Raw genomic sequence first — 13,212 nt, forward strand, 5'->3', positions numbered from 1 at the left:
GCAAGTAACACAAATTACAAACAATATATACACATGATAAAATATCATACAATGCCCATAAAGAATACTTATGGTTGTCTTATTCTAAGAATGGATAGCTTCTCGATTTACCCCAACATGTTTATCGTATTTCTTTTTAAACGTGTCAATTGTGTTACAATTTACTACCTCCGGGGGTAAGCTATTCCATTTATTAACAACCCTATTGGAGAAAAATTCCCTGCGACACCATAACCTTGCATTGTCCCTCACCAATCGATACTGGTGTCCCCTTGTAAAAGCAGTCGATTGGCGGTGTACTAAAAGTTCATGGTCCATCCTATCCATCCCATTGAAAATTTTGAACACTTCGATCATATCTCCTCGATACCTGCGTTCATCCAATGTAAACATATTCAAAAAATGAAGTCTTTCTTCATAACTCAAGCCCTGTGTGCCAATAAGGACACGCGTAGCTCTTCTCTGCACCCCTTCAACCAAGTCTATGTCCCTCTGTAGGTATGGTCTCCAAAACCTTACAGCATACTCCAGTCCAGGACGAACTAAGCCTCGAAAAAGCGGAAGAATGACTTTAGGAGAACGCGAAGAGACCTTTTTGAAAATGAGACCAAGCATTCTATTCGATTTTTTGACAACCGCTGAACAATGTTCAGAAAACTTAAGTCGCTCGTCAATGAGAATTCCCAAATCGGTGACTCTAGTTGCATCCGGGATAGTGACACCATTCAACTCGTAAGATAACCGTGGGTTGTTCGAACCAAAATGAGCGACCATGCACTTATCTACGCTAAACGTCATGCTCCATTCATTTGCCCATGCTGCAATCTTGTTTAAGTTGGTCTGGAGCAACTCCCTATCGCTTTCATTTCCGATTACCCCCATTAGCTTCACATCATCTGCGAATTTGCTAGTAATTCCATCGATACCCTGATCGAGTTTGTCGATAAAAAGTGAAAAAAGTATGGGGCCAAGGACACTTCCCTGAGGAACTCCACTTGTGACGTCTGTCCAACCAGAGAATTCCCCGTTCACCATAACTCGTTGCGACCTATCTCTTAACCACGATTCTATCCAATTCAGCAAGTTGCCCCCTATTCCAATCTCGTGTAAACGCTTCAAGAGTTTGCCATGTTGGACCCGATCGAATGCCTTCTGGAAATCCAGGTAAACAACGTCGACATTTTTGCTCTTACCCAAAGCCTTAGTCACGTAATCATAGAAGCAAAGGAGGTTAGTTACACATGACTTCCCCTTCCTGAACCCATCCGACAATACATTATTCTCGTCTATCCACTTCACAAACTGCCTTTTGATGATAATTTCCAAAATTTTCGAGAGGGAGCTCGTCAAACTCACTGGACGATAATTAGACACCACTTCTCTACTACCCTTCTTAAATATCGGAACAACGTTAGCCAGTTTCCAATCTCTCGGGACGATACCCTCAGCAACACTACTCCTGTATATCTGTGCGACTGGCCCCAACAATTCATTAGCACCTTCCCTGAGAACCCTGGGATAGATATCATCTGGTCCTGGTGCTTTGCTTGCACATACATTTCTTAGAAGATTTAGGACCTCCACGTCTTCCACTTGAATATCGTTGAGCGTTTTATTACCCCATGCAACACCCGTATATCGAATATCATTATCTCCATTAAAAACCGACGCGAAAAAGTCATTGAAAGCACTACACATGCCTACATTGCTCTCTACTTTTGAGCCTCCTATCGAGAGGAGGCCAACTGTCCCTTTACATCCATTATTGACGTATCGAAAAAATGATTTTGGGTCAGAGCCAATGTTATCTGCCAACCTAGATTCAACTTGCTTTTTACTATCCCTTATAGCTTTCTTCAACAGTCTTCTTTTATCAGTAAACAATGATAGGTCACCTCGTCCACTTTTATACTCTCTGAATGCTCTTTTCTTTTCAAGATAAAGGTTCCGCACGCTATCCGTGAACCATAGAGGGTGTGATGTACAAACACGCTTTTTTCGAACAAAGGGTATGACGTCGTGCAAAACAGAGGACAGCTTCGTACTAAATTCTTCCCATTGACTTACCACCCCTACTGATTCCAACCGGTCTTTGAAAACTTCCGCTAACCTTCTTCGCAAAACATCAAAGTTAGTTCTCCGAAAACAAGGAACCAGTCTTTTGTTATCAACCTCACCCGAGGAAAAGTTACAGTGAAATCTGACGATACGATGATCACTGGAAGAAAACTCTTCCCCCACCGAAACATGTTCAACTAGATCCTCAGAACTAGTAAGAACTAAATCCAAAATAGCAGTACCCCTAGTGGCTTCTGATACATGCTGATACAAAAAATTTTCGAGCACCAACTTAAGAAAGTCTCTTTCATACTGATTTCCAGATGAAAGGTTCTCCCAATCAATACCCGGGTAATTGAAATCCCCTAGTATGAGAACCCTCTTTCGCTTACACATGTACGAAATTTCATCATGCATTTTGGCGATATAGTTTTGATCCCTATTCGGTGGATTGTAACAAACCCCAACAATAAGCTTATGACGTCTTTTGTTCTCAAGTTCAACCCATATGGTTTCAATATCACTTCTCTGCACGTTGCACTCTCTAGCCTTCAAACATGATTTCACGTATATCAACACTCCACCCCCTTTCCTATCAGATCTATTTCTCAAAAAAGTATCGTATCCGGAGATGTGTAAGAAAGATTCATCCCCATCGTTTGCCCAAGATTCTGTAATGGCTATAAGATCCAAGTCCTCCACAACTATCATAGTTTCTAAAAAATCTTTCTTGTTACCCAAGCTCCTGGCATTTATTAACACACATTTTAATTTGCCCGGTGGTTTGTTGTCAATCGAGAAGCCATCCAAGTCAGAGGTGGGTAATTCCCCGTCAGTACTGTTGTGATTATCATTAACTAACCCGCATTCCCGACTACGTGGTCTGGGAGTAAAAAACCTGACCTAAGACTATCGTAAACCTCCCAGACCCCTCTCTTATTTAGATGGATCCCATCCGAACGAAGCCACCTATCGGTAAATGCGGGAAGCTCCAAGAACGTGACCCCAAGTGAGGAGCAAATGTCCTTCAGGCCTATATTGAATTGGTGGATCCTACTCCTATATCCCCTACTACCCCTTGGCAGCACTGGAATCACTGCCACATCTGAACCCCCCTCCCTAGCGGATAATAGTAAATCCCGGTATTCTGACAGAGACTCACTAATATTCGCTCCTACCTGATTTGTTCCCACCCACAGAATCACCCGCAAGGGCAACTTTCGGCGATGAAAAACGTCTCGAACGTTGCCAATCTTCCCCCCAGGAAGACAACAGCGCTCGAAACCCCGAAAATCCCTACACACTCGGTTCCCAAGTTCCCTAACCATAGAATCGCCGATGATTAAACCCCTATCACTATCCCCCTCTACCTCATCCACGACCACCCATTCGCCCTCTAAAATGTCGTTGTTCGTGGAGATTGCTTCTTCATCAACAGGTGGCTCGACGACCAGAGGGTCCGTTATAACCGGGCCCTCTAGCACCCTAACTTTTTCCCGTAAAGCTTCGACCTCGAGTTCCAGCCTTTTTCTATCCAAGCACCCTTTACAATTGAAACTATCAGCTACTATACCCCTAGACCAGGGAAACCTCCCGTCGCAAGCTCTACACAACACTAGTCGAGGTCGAGGCATACTAACACTATTGCTAAAGCTAGATAATAATAATAATACTTAACAATACGAAAATGAGAAACGTTAACTGGAAATTAAAATAATGTAAAATACATTACTATGCAAAATATACGTAAGAGACTATACGAAAAAATTACGTAAAGTAGAATGCTCAGCACTAAATCACGAAGAAAAAAATAAATATGTATATAAAGAATACAACACCCTCTAAAAAAGTATTAAGCTACGAAGTACAATTTATACTTATTAGAATTAGCTAATTATCTCACCACACTTACACTACAACAATAGGCCCAACTGGAAGGAAAACAAAGTTATTCAGAGTACCCGGGTAAAAGTATACACTGTTTGCTAACACTAACGTCCAAAACCTACGAACTTATATCAAAGAAGCGAGCGAACCTGGCGAAAAAACAACGAAAATGAAATGCGAACGAGAAAAATAAATATAAGTCGATCGAAAATACACAACGAAATTTAAAAAAAATGAGAGCAATATAAAAAAAAAAACACTTATCTCACAATCCAACGTGCGCTAAAAAAAAAGAAAATCACCGCAGAATATGACCCAAAAATAAACAACACGCTAAGTAAAACTCACGAGAACGAAGAAAAACACAAAGAAAGACACAAAATGGCGCACTGGCGTGTCGGTGAGCGGAGCGCGATAATAGCACGTCCGTTCCCAACGACGGCGAAGACGATATGAACGACGGCGAAGACGATATGAAGTGAGATAAATGCACAAATATGTAGGTACGGCTAAACAACATGCTGACGTATGATATTTTCATTTGCATTTATATGTATGCTTTATTTCTGATATTTAAATGACAATGAAAATGCTTATATCTGAAAAATGTGATTTTGGAGTCATTATGTTCTGCCCAAACACCACAGTTATATTTAATAAAATGCTTATACATTTTAAATTAATAATCCTATTAAAAAATATGATTTGTGCGTGTGTTACTGAATATGCACAAGCGAAATTTGCCGACATTACTCTGGAACACATTTGTCAGACTTAATGTATATTTCAGACTTGAAACTGACAAGGCAAAAAACTTAGAACGCCCTTCACGTGCCTAACACTATCAGTGAAAAAAATGAAATACTGTGACCTATATATTCTATTCAGTAATTAAAGCAACAGCAAATTGACGCATTCAGCTTCATTTGTTGATTACCATTTCTTATTGTTTCTTTCTCGAGAGTTTTTTAAGACGTATTTTTTCCCATATATGTACCGAATTCCTAAGGAAAAAAAAGTAAAAATCCACATCATTGTGGATTCCGAACCACATTCTTCTTCAACTGAAAGAAAATTAAACCTACACCATAAAAAGCCGAAGGAAAAGAAATATATATTTTTTACTCTTTTTTTTTTTGTTTTCGTTCGGAAACTAAAAATTTGGTCTTTTTTTCTAGAAATCCAATAACCTGCAGTAGCTTGAAATACTGGTTCAATTACTTTGGTTTCAGTGTGCCAGGATATAACATGATTTTTTTTTCACTATTATTCTCTTGGAATGCATTATAAATTCTCAATATACGTTTACACGAAAGCAAAAAAGTATTCAAGCCGTTAAATTATTTTTTTCTGATATCGTCAATTGTTTCTTCAGTTTTAATAAATATTCTTTCACCTAAATTAAAAATAATTAAAATTTATTTCTTCAATTATCTTTAAAATTTAGTCGGAGTGTATTATTTTCAAACGTAGATAAAATTTATATACGTATGTTGAAATTATTTTTAGTCTGTGGTACAAATTTATTCGTACAAATCCACTGGGTGGTCCGTTTCAGCTCAAATAACTCATTAATTTATAGATTCTCAACGTATCGCCCACTAGCCAAATGTGGCCCTCGGAGTCATTCGTGACCTCGAACCTAATTTTTCGAAAATTCACAAAGCATATTTACAGATGACTTGAATGACCAGCGGCACATTTACCCATCACTTAATTGACCAGTGGTTCAGTACCACATCATTTAGGTCACCCGTAGCAAATTTCCGTTTAAATTAATAGCTCCCGAATCAAATCCAAGTCTCGTTTCGAAGTAAATAAAAATCTCAGTATCTTTCATCATTTTATGGACCGAACAGTTTTCTTTATTTTGAATCAATTTTATTGATTTCTATTTTATTTTGCGCAGAAGATGTTAAAAATGTGTTTTCTTTTTAATTTATAAAAAAAAATGAAGTACTGGAGATATGAAGGATTTTGTACTAGCATAGGTTAGCACACACATGCAATCAAATATATGTTCAAAATTTTTGATATAAATCAATGGTTAAATAATATTTTTAGTGACATTTTCACAGGAAAAAGTTTTTTACCATGTAAAAAATATAGGGGACTCCTTAGTTCTAATTTTTCTCTAAAGCAGTCGTGGAACTCCTGATAAATTTACACGAAGTTTCCGCTTAAATACTACGTACTAGTATATGAAGTTGCTAGAATAAGTGCTTGAGAGTCAATATGGTACAAACAATGGAGAAACGTTCATTTCCGTTTGCAAATAGTTTATTGCTTGTTCAAGCTGATACTAGGTATAACCAAAATCTGTGCAGTATAGTTTGATAAAATTTTAAATACAGGACATTGAAATAAGTGAATATTTTTCAAAGCAAAAAGAACTAATGCAGCAAAAAATTAGTTTCCAATGAATTTAATGGAATATTTCAACGTTTATTTACTATCACTCTGAATGATGAATAATTTCGGATAATCATGCAAAAAAAACGATTATTACCGATAAAAATGAATAATAATGAACTTACTTTTCATTCTGATCTTGGTCTTCTTGGTTATCTGAAACACAAAATATAATAGTCATTAGAATAATAAAAAATAGTATACATTGCGTTATTACTAAAAGTACTTAATTAGAATATCATGAATATTGAAATTTCCAAATTAATTAGAAAATATTTTTTGAGTTCGTGAATTGCAAATTTTGAACGATAAAAATTTATTGATAAAATAATATAATGAATAGAGAATATGTAAAAATATCACTCCATTATTAAAAATTGATATTAAATATTCATTGACAGAGAAAATTTATAAACGTGTTTCAATTTTGATGTAATATTTACATTAGAAAATACATTATAAATAGCATACGTACTGGGGTCGGAATATTTTACGTAATTACTTTTCATCGCTGAATACTTGGGAAATACGTTATTGAAAAAAAAAATTAAAATTATTTTATTCAAGTTTTTAGATGATTGTGAACATTTAATATTGATAAATAGAAATGAAATTAATTTTTTGATTCAACATAGAATTGGACAGTTTTCTTGATTATTTCAAACGAATATTTTACGTTGAAAAGTTTTCAATTGAAATATCAGATAATAATTTAAGGTAAAGATTGTTTCCTTATCAGAGAAAACTATCGGTTTTTTGTGACTTTTTTTTTCCCTGCAATTTCTGCAATGGATAGACTGTGAAAAGTTAAATTACCATAATATTTTTCAAACCATCCGCGGATTATATGTTCAAAACCATTGCTCTTGTTAGAGGGGATTATATATCACTGAATATTATATATGCAGCTATAAATAATTCTCAAAAATATACAATGTAATACACAGTGGGCGGAATGCCCTGTGCACATTTGAAAATTAATGAACAATGAACCAATTTACAGAAAAAGGCGCGGTTTCCACTAAGATACTTATAATGGCCCAGAGCAGGGATGTCAAAATCGTGGCTGCGGGAGAGACTATTGGCGATCCTCGAAGGCCCAACAAGGTCTTTTTTTTTTTTAATTACAAAAAAATTTCAAATAATTAAAAAAAAGAGAAAAGTATGAAGCAGATTTACAAGACAGTTATAAAAACAGAATGAACAATGAGAGCTGCTACACATCTGAAATCAGCTACATATTTCAAAAAAATTCCCAATCTTTTTTAGCAACGATTCCCTGGTTTAGAAATGGATGATAAATGCTGCAGAGGAAGACTGTCGTGAATATTTGCGAACATTTCATGATAGTTCTTATACCGCGACGTATTGTGGTCGAAAGAATACCAGTAATAGGTGGTGATTTGCGTCACCCCAGTTGGAAATAATATCCTCAATGGTACAGTTTTCCAATAGCCCTCAATGAAATTTCTTTTGTTAAGGCGTGGTTTAAATTATTGTTTGTTGGAGCTACCGATGGCAATATGAATATCACTGAAGAATTTTTAGAAATTTTTTCCATCTACAAAATCCAAAAGGGGAAGAAATTTCCGATTTCATGGCAAAATTTATCAAATTATTCACCGAGGGAAAATATTATCTTCCTCTGAACAAACTCTTAGCAGTGAGAAAGAGTGGTACGCTAGCAGTGGCTGCCAAAAATATAAATTTTCTTCAAGGCTTACTGAAAAATTGGAAAAAAAAATAAAAAAATGTATTCAGAAAATTCTTGAACTACAATTTTTCCATTGCGTAATTTATCGGCAGGTCCTTCGCTGCAAATAGTGGGAAATACGCGGCAGAACATTCTCAAGTCTGTGACGAGCAGTTTGAACTTCACCTGATACAGAGGCCTCAAGCAGTGGTTATTCACGCAATTTCTTAAAGGCTTGGAAAGTGAATTCAAATGGCTACCTCATCACAAAGAAATGTGGTGGTTGTGTTTTGTTAGAATGTGTTCTAAAACAGCATCTTATTTCTACTATTAATCGAGCTATACTGTTTCTAGAAATGAATCAATAAGATCTGTCGTTTAATAATGAGGCAAGTGCGGTATATATCTAGCATTGTTAACTGATATTACAGAATATTTTAATGACTCTAATATCCAGTTTCAATGGGAAGAGTTCAACTCTAATAACACATACATTTCTGGCAATCGGCTATTAAGTTTAAGTGGGAATTGGATTTGCTCAAAAGGCATTCGGAAGAGAATATTATAAATTACTTTTCGTGTGCCAACAGCTGATCAAGGAAAATCTTGGTTGGAAGATCGGTTGAATTATTTAATAGTTCGTGTTTTTTTTTAAATTATAAATTCTTGCATCTCTCTTCTTTCTTCCCTTAACAATATTGAACAAATTTTCAAGACTATTCAATTTTATCTTTAACACCATATTTTAAATACTTAATAACGGAAATTAAACCGGCGTGTTTTTTTATAAATTATTGCATAACAAAGGTACTTATAACTATGTGAAAAAAAATTTAATTGCTGTATGATAAAACTTTAATTAAAGATCAACAGATATTTTATGTTAGCAGTTTTTAATAATTAGCAACCTACTTAAAAGATAATCTTAAAACAAATGACTTCAGGTCCGATTAACTTTGACAGCCTTGGCATAGAGTTTTCTATTCTTTTTCCATAAATTGAAAAAAATTTCTAAATGTCACTCACAGATAACACTGTATTAGGAAACACGACGTAACACATGAAATACTACACAAATAGCACATACTTAGTTAATGTTAATGTTTATGACAATTTGCGTTACATAAAACTACCGTATTTCAACGTACATAAATTTTGCACTGTTTGCGTTGTATTTTATTTATTTAAAGTTTTCCGTTATTCAGCACCATCTGTGAGTGAAATTTCTAAAGATTCTTTAAAATGTATAAAAAATTTTTTATAGACCATGATAAGTATCTAAGTGTAAAAAGAACGTTTTATGACAATTTATTGATTTTTTTACTAGTTTTAAAATGTGTCCAGCACTTTTTGTCCGCCCTGTACAATACATTTTTATCTAAAAAAAAATAATCACTTTCTATAATTCCCAGTTCTCTACTTCCATTATAATTATTTGCCCAAGGCTAGTTGGGTCTGTTCTTGGGTTTTCGGCCATGTCATTCGATACCAAAGCCGATAGGCGGGTACTCTACATGCTCGGTATGGGCAGTTATTCAAGTATACATGCGTTTTGATACTATCCAAAAATGCAAATAGAACACCTCTGTATCGGAGAAATACTCTATATATGATAAATGCAAGATATATTTTGTTGAGGGCTGAGCAACTTTTGTACTCAAACCTAAGAATATACATTTTTTTAACGAGAAAGTTTACCTACTGTAATTAACTATCACTTCCACGTGTGAACAAAAAAGTAATTATCGAATAATTGCATTAAAATTATGCGAAAATAATAATTCAAAGCATTCAATCAAGGCTCTTTTCTCTTGTGGTCTATAAAATAGTTTAAAATCTAAATTGACATAGAAAACTTTACTAACAATATATAAGTGTCAGACTAGAAAATTTTCAGATTTTTTCTGATGGATACAATCTACAACTAATGAATAACGATCAACAAGATGAATACAACTAATTCCATGTTCGGGGGGAAAAATGTAGCTGCGAAAACACCTGAGAAATTAAAAGATCTTTTTCGAACAAACCCCGAAAATTCACCCAATGGAATTTCCCTCCATCGTTATACAAGGAGCACGGGAGTCACCATTAATGAATACTGACAATTCTCCTCGACTAATCTCGAAATTTCATGAAGAAAGCGAAAAACATTCTACTCATTTAAAACTGTCTTCAATCCTCCAAGATATCATTTCTTCATTTTGAATCGATAAACCGGTACTCTTACTACAACCGTTACTCCAACCGTAAATACAACTCGTACACATTCCACTGCGGATTATTTTTTTGTGAATCGGCACACATTGGAATGTGAGCTCTGAATATGTGTGCGTGGCCCCTACCGTATTTATATTGTCAGAGTTGTACCTTTCCCGCGTTCTTACTAGTGTTGCGGCCTGTATTCTATAACTCTAAGCGAAAAGGGCAAGCACCTGAATTTTCATGTCATGTGAATATAGTGTTGAATGCCTGCCTGCTCTCTGCATAGAGAATTTTTTTAATGGGAACAGGCTCGCTTCTCCTGAAGTTGGAAAAAGCGAAAACCTAGGAAAAATTGCAACTGCTCGGTTTGATATCCCTTTTTTGATACGATATACCACTCAGACATGCAAATAAAACACATCTGTCCGAAGAAATACTAGAGATATTTTTTTGAGGAGTTATCGAGTTTTTTGTAGAACTCTCTAAAAAACATGATTATAATTTTTTAATGATAAATTTTTGCTTACTGAAAATACCTATACTTCGTCGTATAAGGGAAAGTAAATTACCTAATAACTGCATCACAATTTTGTGAAAATACGAATTCGAAGTGTTTATTCTTGAGGCTTTTAAAATAGTTTGAAAACCAAACTCTTATGGAAATTTAGTAACAACATATACGTATTCGACTCAAAAATTTACAGATTTTTTCCGATGGATACAAACTACGACTAATTAACCGCGATCAGCAAAATGGATACAACTAACGCCGCATTTGGCAAAAAAACTCAACTTCGAACAACCTGAAGAATTGAAAAAAAAAAAAAATTCGAACCGAACAAACTCCGAAAATTTACCTGAGGGAATTTCCCTCCATCATTATACAAGGAGCACGGAACTCCCCATTAATGAATAGTGACAATTCCTCAAGTCAGCTCGAAATTCCAAAAAGACTGTGGAAAGAGTTCTCCTCATTTAAAAACTTTCTTTAATCCTCCACGAAATTATTTCTTGATTTTGTGTCGTTTCCGTAATTTTTCCACACAAAAGCAAGTCCTTCATCCAAAATAAGTTTCTTAAAAATATACACGTATAATTTTTTTCCTCCCCTATCCGTTCTGTTCCAGCAATGGGATCGTATAAGCAATTACAGGACATTGGTTTGTTACTTGTAACAATTTGCTACTACGTCGACTAATAGGGGACCAACTGAACATAAAACTGAACAAAGCTCCCGGGAATGTATCGTGAATGAAATATGCAAGTGTGGAAAAATTTTTCCGTGTCAGGACATAAAAGTTAGGGATAAAAGAAAAACGATAAGAGACCCGCGAACGAACGAAACAGCAAAAGTTTTTCCCCCTTCCTCAAAAAAAATATAAATTCTAGCAATTAAAAGGTTTCTCGTGTATTAACAGCAACATTTGAATTTTTTACTCTTTTATTTCAATTTTTTTTTTTTATTCGAGTAACAAATTTGACCCCATTAGGCATCTCTGAAGGAGACTCGGGAATTATTCCCCTTGGAACAATGCATATAAGAAGAAGCAAGGAATAGATGGCCTTTGCTTTTTAACTCGGTACCGAATGAGAAAAATTTAATTACCTCGAGTAAAGTACGTTTAATTCTTAAAGTCAATTAAGCAGGAATGGCGATTAACTTGGCGGAGCAATTCGCTTCTCACAACATATTCCTCGTATAGTTGACATGTTAGTAGAAGGGTAGATTGGTTTTTATTTTTTGTATTTCGCTTTATTTTTATTTTGCCGCCACCGAGCTTCATTTAGTTGTGAGCTCTGATGCTTTTATAGTTTGTTGGTTATAGGCCGTCAAAAGTTTTTAAAATTTACTAACAAAACGCTAAGTGCTTTTCATTCCAATCTTTCTTTGTTTTTAATTGGATTTTCTTCGGATGCTGTTTTCGGTCGAAATTGTGAGAACGAAGATTCATTCGACTTTGCGTTATTTCCGTATTTAGCTCTAATGGGTTACGGGATTCGTATGGCGTCTATATTCGAAATGGTCAATTAATCCAATTTTCCAACTGAGCTGATAAACTACCCTATTTTTTATTTCATTTTGATTTCTATTATTATTACTATTATATTCGATACTCTTTGATTATTTTTATTTTATTTTGAAACTTTCAACGGGTAGTGAAATAGACCAAGAGATGGTCCAAAATGAACACTTGTTTTTTCGAAAATGTTTACATTGGAAGAACATAGATGTCGGGGGAAAATAATATTGAAGAGTGTAACATTTTTTTAATGGGATCGATAAAATGGACCACATGACTTATTAATACACCGTCAATCAACTGCATCGACAAGGGGACATCAGTAAACATTATCAGCCACCTCGTTGGGCATTTTGTCTGTTGTGGCGTTGTATTTGTATTTGTATTTTAACGTGTATAAAAGGAACCCACTTTTGCCCTATTTTTCCTATACATGGATAGTATCATACTCTTCAACATTTTTTCTGAATTTTAAGCCCAAAGACTTGAGGGGGGTCTCTCATATACGCTAAAATACGGTATATGAAATGACTCTAGCATATTGACCGGACAGAAAATTTCTCGCAGAAACTCCGCAGCTTCACATAAGCCACGTGTAATTTTCATTCAGGAAAAAAAAAATTAAATTAGAATAAAACAGAGAATTTTATCATTTTATCCACTATGGTTCACCCCAATAGAAACATTCATTTTTTTTACAGAAATGGACGTGAATTGTTGCTGTTAACACATCATATTTTTAATCGAAAAAATATATCAATACAACAATTTAATTAATTAGAAGGGTTTTTTAATAGCTAAAATGGCTAATTAAGGATAAATGTACAGTTTGCCTTGATCTTTATGTTGTCAATAAAGAGATAATATCTTCCCAGCAAATTTGAATAGCTTTTACCATGAAATTTATTTCCAATTTTTCAATTTGGTGCGGTTTTA

At 35.0% G+C, this 13,212-nt stretch overlaps 1 protein-coding gene across 3 annotated transcripts in view; it reads right to left on the reverse strand.

Moving 5' to 3' along the window:
- LOC149063898 (synaptogenesis protein syg-2-like) overlaps positions 1-13,212 on the reverse strand; it is a 553,183-nt gene that overhangs the window by 48,722 nt on the left and 491,249 nt on the right. For all 3 annotated transcript variants that reach the window (XM_089255271.1, XM_089255270.1, XM_089255272.1), the window contains one exon: positions 6,483-6,513. In XM_089255271.1, coding sequence (XP_089111397.1) covers positions 6,483-6,513 — 31 coding nt within the window. The remainder of the gene's footprint in view (positions 1-6,482; positions 6,514-13,212) is intronic.

Source organism: Pholcus phalangioides, unplaced genomic scaffold (assembly GCF_987345545.1).
Source record: "Pholcus phalangioides strain wild (caught in Gottingen) unplaced genomic scaffold, Ppha-v1.0 ptg000042l_1, whole genome shotgun sequence".
Lineage (NCBI taxonomy): Eukaryota > Metazoa > Arthropoda > Arachnida > Araneae > Pholcidae > Pholcus > Pholcus phalangioides.